The sequence below is a fragment of the Ctenocephalides felis genome, unplaced genomic scaffold, assembly GCF_003426905.1.
Source record: "Ctenocephalides felis isolate EL2017-DRISC unplaced genomic scaffold, ASM342690v1 CF-g0.4_SCAFFOLD_01886, whole genome shotgun sequence".
Lineage (NCBI taxonomy): Eukaryota > Metazoa > Arthropoda > Insecta > Siphonaptera > Pulicidae > Ctenocephalides > Ctenocephalides felis.
In genome coordinates, this window is record NW_020538040.1 from 174,869,116 (window position 1) to 174,891,417 (window position 22,302).

At 31.2% G+C, this 22,302-nt stretch overlaps 1 protein-coding gene across 1 annotated transcript in view; it reads left to right on the forward strand.

The window, feature by feature from the left end:
- The window catches only part of LOC113378333 (probable nuclear hormone receptor HR3), a 134,597-nt gene extending 113,087 nt beyond the window's left edge, over positions 1 to 21,510 (forward strand). Inside the window, exons 3-8 of the mRNA XM_026618873.1 lie at positions 17,107 to 17,272; positions 18,085 to 18,263; positions 19,552 to 19,821; positions 19,955 to 20,179; positions 20,401 to 20,551; positions 21,228 to 21,510. Of these exons, the coding sequence (XP_026474658.1) occupies positions 17,107 to 17,272; positions 18,085 to 18,263; positions 19,552 to 19,821; positions 19,955 to 20,179; positions 20,401 to 20,551; positions 21,228 to 21,351 (1,115 nt within the window). The 3' untranslated portion in view covers positions 21,352 to 21,510. The remainder of the gene's footprint in view (positions 1 to 17,106; positions 17,273 to 18,084; positions 18,264 to 19,551; positions 19,822 to 19,954; positions 20,180 to 20,400; positions 20,552 to 21,227) is intronic.
- The last annotated feature ends 792 nt before the right edge of the window (positions 21,511 to 22,302 follow it).

A 22,302-nucleotide genomic window follows, 5' to 3' on the forward strand; every position in this document is an offset into this window, starting at 1 on the left:
ATAAGAATACAATATTGACTATTAAATAGTAGATACACCCAATATAAAAACAAGAGGCAATAATAGTAATAATGATAATAACTAGTCGTGCATGACATCGTGCCTTAAGAAAAATTGCTGGAATTTTCCGTTCCGAAAAGCTTTAAAAAATTTTTAGAACTTTGAAAAAATTAGATTTTTGAGAATTTTGAAATCTTTGAAGAACTTCGATTTTTTTTAAAAATTTGCATTTTGAAAATTTTGAAGTTTTTTATAGCTGTTTTAGAGTCGAAATATCAAAGCGCGTAAGCGCCCCCTCGCAGTCTTACGTATTAACATTGGTACGAACCTATTGGTATCGAACCTTTCATTGGCACCCGACTCTTATCTTATCTGCCGTAACGCACTTCCGTTGCATCTGTACGGATTTACACCATAATCGCGCCTAAAGAAGTTTTACTTCAAAAATTAAATTTAATATTCAGTTAATAATCAAATTAGTATATGTTAATGGACGTATAATCTCAAAACTAAAATTAAAATTATAAACGAAAGTACGGTTAGTATCTTTTGATAATTTTTAAATAGAACAAAAAAATTGCAATAATTTGTATACAAAATATTTGTCAGTAATAAATTATAGAAATGTAAACAAAATTTGTACTTATCAACTACAAAATATCTAATTCATGTGTCTAATGATCAATTTTGGCCGCAAAATAGCATTTTTATTGGGTCTACGAAACTGCTTTTCCAAAAATTGTATCAATTCTTCATTCCGTCAATGCAAGCAATATGTTTTTTCAATTATTCTAATCGGACACTCCGTTCTCTCAAAAACTGAAAATTTCTATTTTTTGCATATTTTGCCCCGCATCTTCGAAACGGCTGGACCAAAATTCTTTGCCAAAAACTAATCAGCACGTCTCCTTGTCAATGCGAATCGAATGCTTTTAGAATCATTCAAATCGCTTGATCCGTGGTCTCGAAATCGTGGACGAAAATTTGTATCCAAACATACATACATACATACCACACACACACATACATACATAAATTTTTTTCTAACAGTAAGGTATGTCAAAATGATCAGAAAATCTTAAAACATGAAGAATGCAAAAATTTTCATTCTCGATTTTTTTTGCGATTACTATAACACCCTACGGGAAGGTGGTTATATTTAATTTAAAGAATTTACAGTTACAGCTTCAAGGGACAATTAAGATCGAACTGTGAAATGCGTTATTTTCAAATGAATAACAAATGTGTTATTTTCAATGAAGTAATTTTCTGTATCAAGTATAGATTTGAGCGAGTTTTGTATGGTTTCAAATAGAAAATGTTCGTTTCCAAGTGAAGGACATTAAAATAAGTGTAATTCAATATAAAGCAAGCAGGGCATTTCACAAAAAATCTACAGTATCATCTTAAAATTCGCGTTGAAAAGTAATCTCTTCAACGCATTTTAAGTAATATAAATAATAATGCCTGGTAGATCCATTACCTGTTAAACTCCAACTTGGATCGAAAAAGTGTAGTTACAGATACCCAAGGTGGTATTTTCAATTAGAAACATGTTTTTTATTAATATCCCCTTGTGATTACGTCAAACCGATGAGAAACAACACCCTTGTATTTAAGCAATAAATATTCAAATAAGACCGATTTTTTATATATTTCAATTACAAAGAAGAAACAAATTAGCCCTTTATATACTAAAAGAAATCACTCGGTAAGCATTTAAGTCCGTTTTGCATATAAGCTCTAATCTTCTTGGCGCCCCTGCTAGTACATGCACCATTACTTCCTAATCTAGGCAAATGCTCGGCAGAATGGCAGACGCCATCGAACTAGCGACGATTTTTCCTAATTTTCAGTGAAACTTTTTCGCTACTCTGGGTAAATGATGCTCACGAAAGAATTCAATCTTTTAGATGCACAACAATTTATCTTTGTCCATAAGCAGATGGTAATTAAGTCTTTTGCACGATTTTTGTAATCAAGTTTTGTACTTTAAAGATTCTAGTTTCAACAAACTCATTTCTGTAAATAACACGTATCAAATAAATTGCCTTTTGCAATGATTTTTTTCTTATTTCACGCATCTTGAACTTTGCTTATCACTGATGTACAAAGGTATTTTGTTGCAATGAAGACGCAAAATTACTTTAGGCAATAAAGTAACAACGGTGCATCATAATTTATTGAAAACAATTTTTTACATACATACAGAAGAGGAGAAAAATAAACATAAATTCCAGTTACATTGTATTAAATTTATGAGTGGAGTTAAATTACGAAAATATTAACATAGTTGGATTATGGATGCATGAAAAGAATTTTAAGTGGTTTTCACGTTGCTTGTATAAATATTTGGGATCATAATAATAATCAATTGTGCTTATTTTTTTATTTGTATATAGGATGAATGACTGACTGATTAATTGCTATATTGATTATTTATATTTTGGAAATTTATATCCACTTGTACTCAACTTGAATCTAGAAATCACATACACTTGACTTGGCTGTCAAAATTATTGTTTGCGTTTGTTTATTACAAATTTATTTATTAATTTATTTTGTGCTTTAGTGTTTAAGATTCCAATGAAAGGAGCACATCGCTAAAACCGTTAATTCTTGTTAGAAGCTAATGCCTATCTTAGAATAGATTAGTTCATCGTTATAATAATGTATCCACTTTCCGTTTAAATTTTATGAACACATTCACTTTGTCATAAAATGCTTTATAAATCATATTGTTGCAGAAGCGTAGACGTAGGAGCATGTAATATCGTTAGCACAGTAGATTAAATTACGAAATTATTTCCAATTATACTTATTTTTTGTGACTTCGTCCAAATTGGTTACAGTACTTAGTAAGTACCGCTTATTAATTTTTTTCTACTCATGAAATTTAATATATAGAGGCTGTGAATTTGCATAAATTTAGACAACTCATCTGATGATTTTTATAAGGCGATAAAGGCATGTGATGCAGTTGACCTGTATGTCCTGACATGTGAACTATGATGATCCATCGTTCTTTAACCTCGGAGTTATTTTTGGAAATAAGATTCGCTAGTATTGAAAAGAAATATATGTGTACAACAACAATGTCATCGAACTTTTGTTATTTAATTACAGTTCGTAAATAGCAAGCGGGTTTGAGGCGATATTTTGTTCGTATGTGTGGAATCTATAATTTTTTAGCATAATATTTTTTATTACTTTTCTCTTTTTCGATAAAATCATAACATTAATTATGTAATGGACATCGATCGAAAAGCCGAACGTTTGAATACGAATTGAAGTGGAAATATTTATGTTATAACTATTAACGATTTTAACGATTTAAAGAAACAAAAAGGATCAAACTGTGGAAAGCGTAGCTTTCAAATGAATAAAATTCGTTTTCAAATAAGGATTTTTTTAGGCATCGATTCTTGCGCGTATTTTGTGTTTTCAAATAAAACATGATCATTTTTTGATGAATGATATTGAAATAAGTGTAATTTAATATAAAGCAATTTCACAAAAAATCTACAGAAGTTTCATCCCAAAATTAGTCTTGGAAAGAAATCTCTAAATTGTTAGATTTTTTAAAAAAAAATCAAGTTTTTAGCTTGAAAATTGTAAAAAAACATTTTTTACTGTCATATTGTGCAATATGGGCGTTCCTACCTGGCGTAACGGTTTATTGCGAGTTCGAACCCAATAGGGGGATAACTTGATATCAGGCAGTAGTGATATCAGGTTTTACTAATTCTATCAATTTTCAAATTCGTGAACTCTTCTGAATCTGTTGGGAGCCCAAGAGATCTTTATGGCTTTTTCGTGGATTAGTGGTTAGAGTTATGGGATTTCAATCAGAGGTCTCAGGTTTTATACTCACCTCAGACAGCCTGATGTCAAGCAGTGACATCAGTGATGCCTAGATAGTAATATGTTTCCAAGTGAAAACCTGGCATTGCTGCAAAAAACATCATTATCATTACCATTACAGAAATTGTTGTGATAAAATTTATCAAATAGTAAAATGAAACCGTTCGGTTCGCATTTTGAAAAAATAACCTAGTTAGTTTAGTTTTGATCGCTGTTCAAGTACTACAAAAACGTCTTCATATATTCGTTTGCACAATATTTGAGTAGTAAAAATGCAGTTCTCGGTCTGGGAATATTGAGTATGACTTAAGTAAAAGGCATGCTAGATGTAACAGCAAAAGATCGACTATCTACATACTCTCCTCATTCTGCAGTTAACTCTTCCAGCAAGTGCGTAGATACATATATGTAATAAATCAAAACATGACCTTTGGCTGTGAATGCCAATCTGTATTATGAAATCCAATTAGATGGCTCAGATCAAAGAATTTCTGTCGGCATCCATAAGTTTTGTGCACAATTTGAAATAGTGTCTTTGCATTCGCAATTAAATTTAACGGGGAACATAAAACATAGACATAGAACGTAGAATAATTAGGCTTGCAATATGTGCAAGCCTTGAATCGTTCATTAGATATCATTATATAGATATTATTGAAATTATCAAACCGTATATTATTTCCTGATACTCTAAAACTATTTTGTTAATGGAAAATTCCGAAACTAATAATCAACTGGAAACTCAACCGACTAAATTGATCAAAGCACAACATCTTTCAAACTGCTTCAAATATAATTAGTTGGCGCAAAGAGTTCGAATTCTTGCTTGCGTTTTTGACAAGTTTGATATAAAATAAAGAATACATTAATAAAATATGTTTTTTATTATCACAGTATATATTAATTGATTTTTAGTCACTGATTGCAAAAGCCGTTAAATATCTATGTGATCTCACCGGTATCAAGAAGCGTGCAGCAGTTGATAATTTACCGTTTTAATGACTAATCGCTTCAATCCATTAAATATTTATATAGAAAAGTTACTAAATCATCTCGTAATAATTAATTATAAATATTGAAGATTCAAATATTCTCGGAGATCATTTTCAATTTTTTTTAGATAGGTGCTATTAATCAATATAATTGCTAGTAGTTTTCCGTCGTTTAGAAATAGAATTTACCTATAAATTTATTAATGGAATCAAATTACAAAATCTAATGCCATGATATAAATGATAAATTGAAATTTGATTTTATGAGTAAAATAATTAAAATGATGTCTGAGAATCTTGGCCAAGCTAATTTAAAGACAATAAATATTTGCAATTTCTCATTTGAGAAGTGCTTCAGAATGTTCTGTCCAGTGCAGCTCTGAATAAATGTAATCCTTTACAAAACGACAATGTACGACTAATTCTTTGATCATATAGTGCGTCAATAGCTTTTATAAAGTATTTTCTTCGCATTGCTTGTTAAGCTCATTTATTATTATTCAATCAGTGACAGATGGAGAAAGCGATTTATCTGAGTCTTACATCAGATTCAAGACTTGACGTCATTATTAGAAAATACTGCCGACCGGAGCAGGCCTGTGTTAGGCTTTGATTATTATTGTACGCTTGAATACTTTTGATGCTATGCGATTCGACATGTTAATTACTTTTCGTGTATTTCTTCAAATTCGTACCTACAATTAGATTGGAGTGTTCCGATGCGCGAGGCACATCTTCAATTCGAGAGTGCCAAAGTTCGTCAAAGTATACCGGTCAAATATATAATATACATATACGAATATAAATATATATCTTTAATTTTATATCAACAATGTATACACATATGATTTTTGTAAATGTTTCCTACTTTTTGCGAATTTTCTTCCTTATAATCAGTGCATGACTGTTGGCCCGGTAGTAAATAAACGAGAAAAATTTGATTATCAAGTTTATATTTGAGAAACACGTATGTATATAAGTATGATTATATGTATGTGTGTGTATGTATGTGCGTATACAACATTTCGTCGACAATTTCGAGAGCACGGATCAACCGATTTGAATGATTCAAAAAACTTTCGATGTTTATTGATGGGGAGACGTCAGTTTTGGCCAAAGCAGGTACAGCCGTTTCGAAGATACGGGACAAAAAATGTTAATTCAGTTTTTAATGGAACAGAGCCTCCGATTTGAATGATCAAAAAACATTTTATTGACGAAATAAACATTTGATTAAATTTTTAGGAAGGCAGATCTAGCGGTTTTGGAGATCCAATGTATAAAAATAAAACAGCCATTTTGCGGTCAAAAATGATCATTAGACATATGCTCATCAAAATATCGGATGTTTTAGAGATTTTAATAATAAGTACAAATTTTGTTAGTCAAATTCAGAAATTTAACTAATTATTTTGATACTAAATAGTACCAAAAAATAAAGTTAAAACATTTTGATTAAAAGTGAAACAAAAAAAAACACGAAGAAAAACTTTGAGAAAAAATAAAAGATTTAAATTTAAAAAAATATGATGCATATTCCATCATTTTACAATGCCCATTTGAGTTGACCATCAAATTTTTTTAACAGCGATCAGGACTATAAGTTTTTTGAGCAAGTTGTATTTTTATCGAGGGTAATGAAATAGTGTTGGCGTATACTTGATACAGCAATGTCTACTAAAGGCGATTTTTTATTCAAAATTACATTTAAGATATATAACCTTTAGTGAAAATTTGACATAATACTGCTTGATATCGAGTAGGCTAAGGTTATAACTTAACCATTACACTTCCTTGTATGATTACATTATTGTTTTTCATGTTTACATGAAAAATGATGCTATAATTTGCATATCAGAATTAATTAAAACTAAGACTATAATATTATATAACATATAATGATAATAAATAGTAGTGTGCCTGAAGGTAGATCCATGGTGTGAGAGCACCACACTTCAATGATTCATTTTCCCTTTATTGTTCATCATTCCCATTATCATACTAAAAGCCTTAACCACTTTTTATAGATTTTTAATTATCTTTCTTCCCAAACTTCTGCTTCCATACTTCCTGGTCCAGTGCTTCGACTTTCAAGTTTTCTGTATTTTCTCTTCTCGCCTAAGTCATCAACCATCTGGATTCTTTTTCTTTCCAGTCTTTTTAGACTTTTGATTTGGCCTTCGACGACGTCATGCAGAAGGTACTTTTTGCAGAATAGGTCCGAACCAGTTTTGTTTTCTTCAGTAGAGTTTTTTTCTCACTCCCTCTTCTCAAGTCTCCTCAGGACTTTTTCATTTGTTACCTTACCTGTCCACTTTATCTTTCCCATTGGTCTACAGCATCACATTCCAAAACTCTGCAGATAGTTTTTGTACATATTTTTTGTTATTGTAACATATAATATATTATATAATATTATATTTATTGAGGTTCTATAATCGATTCCGATTTGATCGCAGTCGCTAGGCCGGACGCAGTTTATGTACCCTAGGCGTGTACACCGCGGAAGCTCCCAGCGTCCGCCTTATCGCGCCGTTAGTCAACTTGTTCACAACGTCATACTATCAGTATAATCTTTATACAATTTTAAACTGAATTTCCGTCGCTTCTTGACATTATGACTCTGGTTTTTACGATCTCACTGAAATCTTACAAATTACCACATTTTTTTGCCACAGGTTAGTTAAATTTGTCTTAGCTGATCCAGTGTCAATATTTTTTTATTAACAAGTGGGTCAATTATCTTTTTGTGTAACTTTGGCTGAATTGGCGCGATTAAGAGAAGATTACAATATTATCCGCCGCTTCTTCGGATTGCGATATTTGTTTTTATAGACTTTCTGAAATCTGACGATTTACTACGTTCCGTAGATTATAAAAGTTGTAAACAGGTTCGTTAAACTTTTATTAGTCAGTTGTGTGGTAATACTTATAGTAAATAATTTGATAATATTAACAATAACATTAATTACTTCGTTTTAGGTCATAATATGATATCATTTTGTGTTTGTTCATAATTCTTCTAACCTTAATAGAAATTAAAATCTTACTCATAATTTAAATTTGCGAAAATGAAATTTTTAATGACTACGGGATGAAAATACTGCAAAAAATAATTGAGAATTATCTTATTCCTAATCAATAGGGCATACTTATGGTTTGAAGAAAATTAATCTTTTTCTTCATTGCAATTACAATTTTAAGTTTATTTTAACCGAATGGGCTTCCCTTTGGATCAGTGGCTAGGGCTATGGAATATTATTCATAAATTCTAAGTTCGATACCCACCTTGGACTGCCCGATGCCAAGCAGTAGTGACATCTGTTTTCAGTTCGAAATATAGATTGCATAATGTTTGAAAGTGAAAATAGCTCTTCGGGACAATTGTACGTTTTGGAGGTTAGGTTAATAATGCGAATATAGACATATAACATAGTATTACCATAACATTTTTATTCCATCCTAGAATCAGCCCCTGCTGCCTACCAATAACGTCGTTTTTAGCAACAAGCAGCGCTCAATCCAGCTTATCGAACATGTAATAGTTCTATAGACTGCTGGAAAATAACAAAAAAAGAATTGCTGAATAGAGTATTTTACTCCAGATGCAAAATTTTATTTTACAACTTTTCCTTATCCTAGCGTGGTAGATGTGTGCAGTGCGGATTTTTTCAGGTTTTCATATCGATTAGAATTCGTAAAGAGCGGATTACCACGGAAATGACTATTTGCCGCAGTCCATTAGCTAACGAGATGATTTTCTAGTCGTTAATGTAAAGCACCTGGTGATGTGCACGCTATGATATTTGCAAATGCGTTTTAATGTCTTTTGACATAAATATACATCCCTTATAATGTTACTATATCAGTAATATTTTTAAAATTATAATATTTTTATAAAAATAATACTCAGAACAAATGTGCTTCATTCTGTTTTAGTGTTTTCCGCACTCAACAGAGGGTCTACTGTGCTCAAGTTTATCACTCTCTTTGAAGAACTGATTTTCCTATTATTGTACAAGTACTTTAAATGCTTAATATTTTTTATTATGTTTTTGTGTAAACATTTTTGTGATTTAGTTGAAAATATATTTTAAACGCATTTATTTGTTCTCATTTTATTTATTCAAATTAATCAGGTTTATCTTTTTTTGTATTATATATTTATATAAATCTTATCTAGAATTGAACCGAGAGGTAAACTTACGTGCTACAGCTAGTGATCCTCTATAGAGTGCGGAATTGTTAAAATCTATGATTTATTTATTATAATAAAATTGAATTTATTTTTACTTTCATATTTTTATTGCATTACTACTTCTACCATTTTTCTATCCATTTTTACAATCCAGTTTTATTTTGCTAAAAGCGATAACGTATTATTTAAAAAGGTTGTGATATACTCCTATAATAGAGTATAGAAGAGTTATGTATAATGAACACATGATTTTCAGCGGAAGCACCATAAGTAAATGAACTTTTAGGCACCACCCTTTTATCGATTCAATGTGAACTCTTGTAGCGTGTGTTAGTTTAGTTCGTAAGCCTAAAACTATCCGAAGCTCACATTTAAAAGAAATTATCCAACTAATATAGTAGACAATACATATTCTATAATATTTTTATTTTGTTTTTAATATTTTTGTTTCGAATTTCTTTGTTATATCTCAGGATTTGCTTGCTTGGATTAATAGATTTTACTAACTTGATTAATTTTCTTAACGTTGCCTAGATAGATTCTGCTTGGTCTTAATAATTTTGTAAAGTTTGTTGAATATAAAGAATATTCTTACATAATCAGAAACTAATGTCCTCAAATAATTTCTAATTATTTGTTTACTACCAAATAAGACTCACGTCGGGGTCACCAATTAGTAGTCCTATATGCTTCTAATACTGATCTTTCTTTCTAATATTGATGACTTGATAGAACACAATTTATGCTGAATATTTTGTTATAATTACATTGAAAAAAAAACATTGGTTTGGGTAAATAATGTAGTTTTATTTAGGAAATTCCTTTATAATTAAAAACAAAAAATCGGATGTGCTAGCGATTTCACTCGATGTTGCATCTAATACAGCACAACAATCAATCACGAAATGTACGGGGGCTATTTACCGTCTTAATAACCAGATGAAACAGAATCGCATTTTTGTTCAGATTTTGTCATATGAGTATTAGTAAGTTACATATGTGTTACATCAGGCCATTTTCAATTTGCCAAAGTTTATTATAGTTCGCGATAAAGCAAAAGCCGAGGTTCGCTACTTACATTGTAAGCCAAACAAAAGGTCAGAACATAAACTTTAATTTGATGTGTTTTATGGACGATGTGTTATAGAAACCGTGCGGATGATTAAAATGCGTGAAGCATTGTGTTTGTTTCTTCACTCTCTGAAGTTTTCATGACAGAGGAATTACGACTTGGAGAAAAAATAAATTTATATGAAACATTATTGTAAAGTATAATTTTCGGTTATAATAAAATTTCAGAAAAGTTTTTCGGTAACACTTTAGAAATTTTCAAAAACACTTATTATTTTGCTAGGTTAGAAATTTTTAATGTTAATCATGCTCGTTCATTTCCAATTATAATTTCATATATTTTGTTTCAATTTGAATATGTTTTCATCTATAGTTTGATTGACCGTAGTTGCGATCTGCATGGTATCTTGAAAGAACAACACATAAGCTACACGATCCTTTTCTTTTTGATAACCATAGGTCCACTATTTCTTTCCTAGCTACTTTGCTAATTTGGAATATGCAAAGTAGTGAAACAGTAATTAAATATTAGTAAAGTAAATGTGTTAAGTGTGAACGATACATAGGTAACATAGGCAATGATAAAATGGCGAATGTTTAGAGTCAATTTCCGACAGCAGACAAAAGCTAAAATTTGAGTTGACTTCAGCCAACTGGGAAACAGCAGCAGAGGAAAAAATGTTTTACAATAAATGACTATAAATCTAATATGTTTTATATGTCCAATATGTTTTTGGAGTAAATCCACGCAAGAAGTGAACTCTAAAGGTTCTTTGGCCTGGGTGTTTTGGGTTACTTTCCGAAAACAGCCAAAATGATTCAATGCAATGCAGCAAATATTCGGGTTGACTGCAACAAAGTAGAAAACAGCAAAGGACAAAAATATTTCACAAAATACGACTATAATTCTAATAATGTTTTGTTGTGAATCCACGCAAGAAGTGAATGCCGCAAATAATGATAAGTAAGAAGTTTGGTGCGTGCAGTGGAAATGGTATCGTTGTCTAATGTTTTCGTCTATATCGTGCTAAGTAGGTCAGTGTGAGGTCAATGCGATCACTTTCGAGTCGGATGTTGCCTAGAACAGTACGGCAGTAGTACATACATAGTACTGCATACAGTACTGTATGCTGTACGTTGTGCGGCTGTGCGCTGTGTGCAAGGCACGAATTCAGAATACAACGGAATATAAATTCTAGAGGCAGCCGAACCGTCCAATAGAGGGGTACACCGCGAATAAACCGCAAGTCTCGGCAGCCAGTTATAAAACAGAACGACCGATAGTTATTTGAATGACCTGCTATGCCTGCAATACCTACCGGAGTATGCAATTATACCGCAAATTGAAAAAAATAGCACGCTCAGGACTTAAGCCAAACGATAAATCCAAAACACTTACCAGATTTTACGTTTTGTCAACGTAATTTTTATAATTCGGACTAGGTCGACCACTAGCTCAATCAAAGTACCTAGCCCTTCTTAATAAAACAATTCGCAATAAATAAGACCTTTCTAGATCTTAAGGCAAACAGATTCCTTAAACCAATTATTGAAGGCACGCACGACAATAATATTTTAACAGCCTGCTTTAACACTGTTTTGAAGCTATTTATAAACGCGTTACATTAATCTTTTATTACGTGCCAAGCGTGCGTTGACGTAAGTTTAAGTAGGTGTAGTTAAAATATATTATTGTCAATGACCTGTGCGAATGAAACAATAAATGTAATAGAACGATGACAACAAAAATAAGAAATTTTTCGAGAAACAAAAATAGACATGATTGACGGTAATAGATTCATTCATTCTCCTAACTTTTTATGAACAGATGTCGCGGAAATTGAAACGGATTTATTATGGAAAATTCATCTTTTGAACTACAGATAATTAGCATAATGAATTCTTCGTTAACTATGCCATAGAGACACAATGATTATATTAATTATTTTCATTAGAACTCTGAGTTAGCAGTTTGATCTAAAATGTTTGAAATATAATTTCAAATCAATTCACAATAGAAAATAACCAAACACTTCTGCATCACTAAAGCACATAAAATAATAATCAGAATCTTGGATCATTTGATAGCGTGATTATTTTATTTGTCTAAACGGATAGCTGAATGTGAAATCGTTCGCTTTATCTGACTAGTCAATACTAATACCTAATAACATCTTGTCGAAAAAAATCATTCCACTACCAGAATTCACTCTCAGTGCCCTGTCAAATCCAAAGACAATGACGCTGTTATAACTGAATCGCCTGCATGCAAGCTAGTAACTCGAATGATCCGATTCAATTCGAATCATGCGAGTAACTCGAATGATTCGATTGATTCGGATTTATACTTGTTTATCTATGGGGTCATGCGAGTAATTCGAATGAGTCGATTGAAGCCAGGTGCCTCACAAGTTTTAATTCATTTTTTATATTCATATTTATATTAATTAAAATTATTTGGTTTTTTATTTATTAAAATGTATGCTCATACATATTGTATTACATTAAATATTTTTCGGCTCGATACACGTTGATTCGAATCAAATAAAATGTGATTCGAATCAAGTTGTTAAGGGTTTGATTCGGATGATTTGGATCACTTGATTCGAGTTGGCACATAACTGGATCTGCGAGTGACTCGAATGATTCGATTGATTCGGATCATGCCAGTAACTCGAATGATTCGATTGCTTCGGAGCATTTGAGTAACTCGAATGAGTCGATTTAAGCTGGGTGGCTCGCATGATTTAATTCATTTTTTATTTTTATATTTATATTAATTAAAATTGTTCGGTTTTTATTTAATAAAATGCATGTTCATACATATTTTTTATATTTATTGTTTCAACAGCAATCAGAACTCTTACTTCATATGTTCTATGAGCTGTTTTGTTCAAGACTTATGACCTAAGGTATTATTTTGAGAGGCAACCCATCGGTTCACCATTCTCCTATGTGAGGGGTTTATAAATTAGCTCGTTTAATAGTTTACATATGATTGAATGATGCAAATATGTCCACGAAGGACGATTTCCACTTGGAATTATATTGTGATTTATAACCCCAAGTGGAAATTTGACATCAAAGTTGCCTGATGTCAGGGTTGGCCGTAGTTCATACATATTGTATCACATTAAATATTTTTCGGATCGATATCAACGTATATCAAATAAAATGTGATTCGAATCAGGTTGTTAAGGGCTTGATTCGAATGATTCGAATCACTAGAATCGAGTTGGCACTCACTAATATTTTACTAGAATTGTACAAATTCGTATGCTCGTGTTTTAAATTTTTGTTACGCCAAAGAAATCGTGAACATAATCGCAAGTACGTTAATGAAGAATTCAAAAGTAGTAACGAAATGCAATATTGTCTTTATCATTCGTTCCTTTATTTCTTCTATTATATCACACACGAGCGATGGATATCCAGTCCAGTCCGGCAGTGCGTTCGTTGTTGATTAACCGACGTGTAATGCATTAGCTAACCGAGCGTGCAAAAATCGTTTTCCTTTTGCATAGCGCTCGTGGAAATGCGTGTTTTCTTGCATTGCCGCTGATTTATTGCCGACTGCATATGCTTTGCGTTGCGTAATACCACCCCGCGAGAAGCCGAATGGTCTTTGTAATTAATTACGCCTTACCATAAATTTACATGTATGATACTGTAACTTAATCTCAGAACAGGAGAACAATTTCATCTGGATAGAACTGACGCGTAGCTGCTATGAAAATTATAATTGTGCTTCAGATTTTGCAGTATCATTAATTTTGTAAAACATAATATATTAATTATTATCGGATTTTCATAATTGCTTTGTAATCGTGGGGACCCAGGTTTAGAATCGTGTTACGGACAACTTGATATCAAGAAGTAATGAAATCTATTTTCACATAAAAATATAGACAGAAATGAGTTTTTACGTGAACAATAGCTATAATTAGTTAAAAAAAAAATTTAATGAAAACATATTAAATATATATAGACAACCTGGTATCAAGCAGTAGTGATATCTATTTTAATATAAAAATATGGACAGAAATGTGTTTCCAAGTAAAATCTTATTAGCTATATAGATATTGTAAAAAGTAGTTTGTTTTGAAGAACGATATGTGCAATCCTATTATAAAGCATTTTTCGATAATCTTTAACAAGAAAATTGTAGAAATTTTATTGAATTGGACGTTGGTAGGTACCATGAAATTTTGTATCTTTATTTTATTTTTTTTTAATTATAAACATCTAGCTAAATACAAAATTATATTATAGGGTTTATTAATATTTAATGATTTTTAATCGATTTGGCCAAGTGGTTACGCTCGACTCGTTTACTCGGGTCGAATCCTGGTTGGGTGTTGTATACAAAAATAAATTGATTTATACCCGAATAAATTGATGTAGATGTGAATAAATTGATATGGACTTGAAAAATAGTGCTTAAAGACCGAATAAAAAATATTAAGTATGTTTTGTCATAAACCTTAAATTTCTTATTTCATTTTCTTTCATATTTTTATGTATACAGCCGCTCGCAAGCATTGACAAATAAATAAAATAAATAATCAATATTCTATCATAATAAGCCAAGTCACGGTTTTCTACTTCAAATATTATTAAGTGTTGTTTGTATGATAATTTGTATTTTTAGCAGAGTAATTATTACATAATTTTTTTTAAAAGTAACGAGATATTTTTGGCATTTTATGGAACCGAACTTCTGCAATACTCACTGCACTTGAGCTTTCTATTTCTAATTTACCTGTATATTAATATATCTTATTTCTTATGTGATTTCATGAATGAATAATTCGCCAAGACTACTTAATGATAACGAATTGTTAACGCCTTTTAGAGGATGCAACATACTAAAGATGATTATTATGATAACTGTTAATGGTATTATTTAATTGGATTCCTCTCAATAGTGTTGTAAAAGTATAGGGCTTAGATAAAATATTACGGATGCTTGCGAGTTCAATCGATTTATATTTATACTTGTAAATTATATACTTAAAATAAACTATTAGAAAAGGAAGTATGCTAGGCTTCCGCGTCTACAGCTCTTATTTATGACATGATAATGCCTATTTCGTGATTCTTAGCTACGGACGCTCGCAATAGGCGTTTCAAATATTCCAGCAATATATACATCAAGCAAGTAATATAAGTAATATTATAAAACGGCGTACATTCGCACTGTTATCATAGGATAAGTCTTTTTACTTGTTTAATACAACGCGTGTTTTAATATGCAATAAATACTGTTTCTATTATACGCGAAAACTATGTTACTACGACGCTAATCATGATCTTTTACCAGCACAACAATTAAGTTTGCTTATAATGAGCTTTAAATTATATAAACGACACGTTGATGCAAATAGAAGTATCCTTATTTAATTAAACATACTTCTTTTCAATTAGGATTTTCTATTACTTTTTGAAAAAAAAAGTAGAGGAGACTGGGTACGGTTGTACCACTTTTTTTTTATCAGCCATAATTTTGTTAATTTACCAGTTAGCTGGGACAAAAGTTAATTGAATGGTGATTTGAACATTTGTCTACGTAAAATTACAAAAGAGTGATAAACTCAAATTATACAAGAAAGGGCGAGTTTCATAAACGTCCACCTTTAGGCACGGTTGTGTCAGGTATTAAAATAAAACAAAAGCTATAAAAACCAAAATGGTTTATAAAGACTTTTATTGCGACAATAATATGTAACATAACAAAACATAAACATTTAATTAAACAATAAATAAATCTCAACGATCTAAATCAATAAAAATTATAATAATTCATTAAATACATTGTATTATTTTTACCAATGATCTGAATACTCACATTTGTACTCACATATATTTAAAAATGTGTAAGTATTTGTATATAAGCTCCGTAAATGCGCCTATATATAATTTATTTATTAAATTTTATGACATATGAAAGTGGTTGTATAACACAATCGACATATAGCAAACGGCTTTCACATAGCACTTTTACTTTTTTTCTGATCGTGTGTGCTCGCACGAACTCCAAAAATCTTTCCTACGTAAAAGATCGCTAGAGATTCGAGAGTTCGCCGAAAATGTGTCTACGTGACAATCGAAACAAATTTACGCCTGGAAAAGCCTGCGAGTAACTGAAATTTATGCACCTTTCTGATTTCTATGTGTAATTTATGGAGGTTATTGAAAATAGTTAGCTGTAATAGTAATTGTGGTATATTTTTATTCAGGACCGGCTTATCTATAGTAACAGATTGGAGGCGAAAGTTCTATTGAAAAACAGAATGTTCTGAAACACCAAATAATTTAAAGCAACATCTGATTATAATGCTAGTATAGTCTTGACAGACAACAATTAAAAGTATTATATTATATAAGGATGTATCGTTTATATATTACCAGATATAAATATGACGTATCCTGATAAATAAATTTGCTAATAGAACTGGATTTACACGTTCAAAATTAAGTTTAAATTCATTGAAATTTAAGTCCATTAGGTGAAATTATATTGCACTTGCACAAGAACGGTGACTCCAGTAAAAAATGTTAAATTGTGCAGTAAAGTGAAAATTTAAAATTGTCTCTTGGTGTCAATTTAGTGCAATTTATACTTGGAGTTGTACATAGAATATAGAACTCCCAAAATTCGCTCATATTTTTACTAGTGCTATATTTCTAAATTTTTATTTTATTAAACTTACATATTTATAAAATTCTGACTCATGACAATTTTCGGGGTTCAAGGTTAATCTAGTTGGAATATAATGCGCACAAAATGTGACATCTAATTTTTTTTAGTTGTTTCACTTCCTTTAAGGGGATGCAATATTATCAAATAAAAAATATAATGTAATAATAAAATTTTGTGTATGGTTTGAGTAAATCCTCCGCAGTTCATTTTTTATATAAAATATTTATTTCTATACATTTTTATTGAATAAATATTTATAACATTTTTTTCTTTTACAGCCGTAAAATTTGGTCGGATGTCGAAGAAGCAACGCGAGAAGGTCGAAGATGAGGTGCGGTTTCACAGGGCGCAGATGCGGGCGCAGTCCGATTCCGCGCCAGACAGTTCCGTGTTCGAACAACAGACACCGTCCAGCAGCGATCAGTTGCACCATGGTTACAACGGGTAAGAAATAATGTAATTTTTTTAAAAATATAGGCATAGAGTTTTCCATGATTAGAGCTATAGATTTCCAATTAGAAATTCCAAGTTTGATACCCGCTTCGGACAGCCTGATGTCAAGCAGTAGTTACAATGTTTTTCGTTGCGAAATATAGATAGCAATATATTTTCAAGCCAAAATAGCACTTTCCTGGCATTACTTCGTTCATCAATAATCAGTATTAGAGAAATTCTAATAAAGAAAACCCTTGAAATGAGATAGGAAACCGTTGGGTTGCCTTCCATTGCCACGCTATTAAAAAGTCATCATAAGTTTATAGGACCATTAGGTTCTGATTGATATTAATAATAGTAAAATAAAAAACAGGGAAGGCACTATCTAAATTATAAATTACTTGAGAAATTTCAAACCTAGCATATGAGAAACATAATCATAGCAACATATTGAAAATAAATCAATTTCTGTGTCATCACTAGTGTGAAAAATAAATTTCTTTAAATACAATCCAATGCAAATGTGAAAAATTAAATATTAAAGAAAAATAAAGCTGGTGACTGGTATTATTATGTTTCGGAGCTAATTACATTACGATTGCCAGAAATGAGCGTTCAATTGCGTTTGATTTAGGAAATCATTGATACTACTGATTATAACTGTTTGAAGATGAAATTCACATTATTTAAGTAAAAATAAATCATATAATTATTATATAGTTTAAATATTTATTTTTCTGCTTTATTATATTCATATTTTATTATTATATTATATATTTACCTCATACTTTCCGCTTTTTACCCATATTTTCTTTTCTTAGATACACGTATACAAATGAAGTGGGCTACGGCAGCCCATACGGCTACGGTACACCGGTGACGCCGCAGGCACAAGGATCTCTCGGCTACGACATTTCTGCTGATTACGTAGACAGCACTACGGCCTACGAACCCAGGCCCGGTGGAGGAATGCTCGAAACGGATTTCATCGGCAGTCACAGTTAGTATCATTTTATGTGCATCGAGCTTGAAATACATATATTTTTTATATAAGATCATTTTTAATGTACATAGCTTCGTTGCTAATTTTTTTTGTCACATACTCGTACTGTAAATTAATTGTACAATATGTGTTCGTGTTGTTTTTACTACCTGTATATATGTACAAGTTTTTAATTTACAAGTTAAATACTTAATTTCAAGTGAAATTCGTTATAAAATAGATAATTTGTTTAAAAAATGTTAAGATCTAAATGTCATAGTTGCACACGGTGAAATGTTAAAATTCATATAAAATTACTTCTGGATTTAAAAAATTAATTAGTTAAACCATTTAAGCAAATCTGTGTGAATGGATATTATTTTTTTTGAAAAAATTATTTATAAAGCCTATAATTGTTGAAAAAGATACTTAAGTTCATCATAAGCGTAAAAAAACTGATTTATCCTAATCCGTTAAAAGCTGTAAAATTGAATATTTTCTTAATCCTAACATGCTAGGATGTCATTAACAACTAATTCCTGTTAGGCAAAGGGCAGCAGCCTAATACAACTGGCGCCATACAACAGTCCCGAACGATCACCTTAAACGACATTCGCCTGTCGCGTATTCAAAATCCCCCCAGCCCCGCATCCCCGGGCTCCGTCGTGTCGGTCAAACAAGAAGCTATAAGCGGCGGAAGCACCGGCGCCGATAACATCGTGCCGAGTTACGTCGATTCGACGACCTTCCTGACTTCCCCGGGCGCATGTCTCGGCCAATCGCACTCCCAATCCTTGTCATTGTCACAATCCCAAACGCAGCAAACACAAACTCAGCAAACGCAGGCCGCTCAGCAACAGCAAAGTGCCGCGGCATCCACTGCGCCCGCTTTCAGCACCCGCGTCCAAACCGGCGGCCAGGGGTGTTGTCATACTCAGACAACCATATCGCCATTCGTCAACGAAGATGACAGCTCTTGTGAGTCCAATCGTAAGTCAGGCTACAAACAGGATTTGTGGATTGCTAATTTTTTTTACCTACCTACCTCTACCTTAGTATTTAGATGAGTTCTTGTAGTCCGTGCTCGCTACCCCTTCGTTCAACCTCAATCCCGATTTTCTCTTTAAGCTCTTCGAATATAATTACTGTTTAAATACGTATCTATATGAATGTTTAATTTCGTTGTTATTATGTTATGAATCCGGCATGTTTATTCTGATTGTGTGTTCGCCTCCTGCTGCACCCGATGCCTATATGGTATTTAGATTTTTTTTATAAACATGTCTAACACCGTTTTACATTGCAGTGGATGGAGATATCAACGATGTATTAATCAAAACACTTGCTGAAGCTCACACCAACACTAATCCAAAACTCGAGTATATCCTAGAAATGTTTCGTAAGCCTCAAGACGTTGCTAGGTTGATTTACTACAAAAATATGGGTCAAGAAGAACTATGGCTTGATTGTGCTGAGAAATTAACTTCAATTATTCAAAGTATCATCGAATTTGCCAAATTAATTCCTGGCTTTATGCGACTTTCGCAAGACGATCAGATATTATTGTTAAAAACAGGTATCCATTGAGTTGTGTGACTTTGAATATTAATTTGCAAAGCTCAATTACTAACTTAACACAACTTTGATTCATCATAACAAGAAAAATCATATTCTTACATTATTGTAAATTAATAAAATACCCATTTTAGGTTCATTTGAATTAGCAATAGTTCGAATGTCCCGGTTAATGGATCTGTCCCAGAACGCAGTGCTATATGGAGACATAATGTTGCCTCAAGAAGCGTTCTACACATCAGATTCCCTGGAAATGAAACTCGTCGCCTGTATATTTGAGACTGCCAAAAGTATAGCTGAACTCAAGCTTACTGAGACTGAATTAGCCTTGTACCAGAGTCTGGTACTGCTTTGGCCTGGTAATTATAAAAAAACAATAGAAATTTAAAAATAACTCATACAGTCTCTGTACTGTAGTTTGTAACTTGTAATATTTGAAATAATATTCAGTAATCAAATATGTATAAGGATCATAGTCTATTTTTGCCTTAAAATAATATTTTTTCTTCAATGATGCACCATATTAAATAATGATTTAATATCTATATTTATTCTGAAATGCATTTTTTTTTCAATGCAGAGCGTCATGGTGTAAGAGGAAACACAGAAATCCAGAGGTTATTTAACATGAGTATATCTGCTATACGACATGAAATAGAATTGAATCATGCACCAATTAAAGGTGATGTCACTGTTTTGGATACCCTTTTGGCAAAGATTCCTACATTCAGGTATAATCGATGATTAAATTTTTAGATATTTAAATAATTTTTTATCAACATTATATTAACTTCAATTATTAATGTGAATAATAACTACTTATCATTCAACCTTAAAGCATGAGAACTATAGTAAGATAAATTTGATTAAAACAATATGAGTATTCGAAAATGTGAGTATTCATAAACATTTTAAAGTATAACGAATTTTTTGGTAGAATAATGCTTGCTGCAAAAATTATTTAATATTATTACATTAAAAATATTTTTTATAGTTTTTTATGTGATTGAAATAAATATTGCCAAACTCTTCAGAATTATGATTTTCATATTATTTTTCTAAAACTTGGCATATTGAGTAAGGTATTATAGAAAATATGTTTTATAGTTTCATCATAAAATACTAATTGATTATTCTTAAAATGAAATTAAAATTTTAAAATATAGCTACAAAATAGTTTAAAAAATGATTTATAAAATATGACTATAAAGTTCCATGTTTTTAACAAATTTAAATAAATTTGTTACTTTATAAGTAATCAGTATAATTAAGTATGTTGCTCATAGTTAAAACTAACAAAATTCCCAAATTAAATTCTTCAAATAAATTAGAACATTATTTACATTTTTTTATATTCTTTACAGTTGTACTAAATATGTTATGTTTAACGTTTTCTAAATTTTTCAGGGAATTGAGCCTGCTGCACATGGAAGCACTCAGCAAATTCAAATTGGCTCATCCGCAATATGTTTTCCCGGCATTGTACAAAGAGCTGTTCTCTATTGATAATGCTCAGGATCTTATAACATAAGATTAAGTAAGTATAAAGTGAAGCCACTGTACTTACAAGAAAAAAAAAACAGTTTCTATTATCAACAAGCAGCAGTCTCCTTTTTTAAAAATACACTGAAGGGGAATGAATTGAGATCTCATCGTCCCAGCTATGAATTAGCCGGGACTGTTCTATTCACTCTCACCACTACTTTTAATGGATGTGCTCCAGTGAATTGATTTGCCTTCTGTGTTGGGCATGTGATCCTTTTTCTAGCTGTATATGGTATCTTTTCTTTCCAGATACAATGGTGACGATACATTTTGCCTTAACTAAATGATATAAAGATGATATATTTAACAAGAAATATACATATACAAATATATAGATATATATAATTAGAGATTTCATATAGTTCACAAAATTCTGTTTAGTATACTTGTCAATTCGATATTACTTGTATACATCGAAAAACATTTGCATAAGTAATGTAAGCACATTTTTTCACCTCTCTCGTACCTCACTGAATAAGTTTGTAACTCAATGCTTAAAAGTACACATTGTTGACTGACAAAAATCGAATATGATTGACTTATCGTTTTAATTTGGAAGCAATACTAAGGTTTTGCAGATATAGCACTCGAGTTTTTTATTCATAGCTCAAATTTTTATATTTATTTTTTCTATTTGTGATATTATCATTTTCAAATAATACTTTCATTTTGTTCTAGACACTATCTGCATATATTACCTCAATTATTTCATATCATTGTCGATTATTTAAATGTGATTTGAATCCATTTTTGGATCGATTCAATTACCTGAGTAAAATTATTGGAACTGATAAGCTAATATCTTTTTCTTTTTGTTTAATGTGATACCAAGGCTAAGAAGCCCTCGTCTAGATGTTATTCTACCATAAATTACGAATGGAAGAATAAGTTTCATTGTCCTGTATGAATGTGTTTGTATGATCTAAAAAAAATTAAA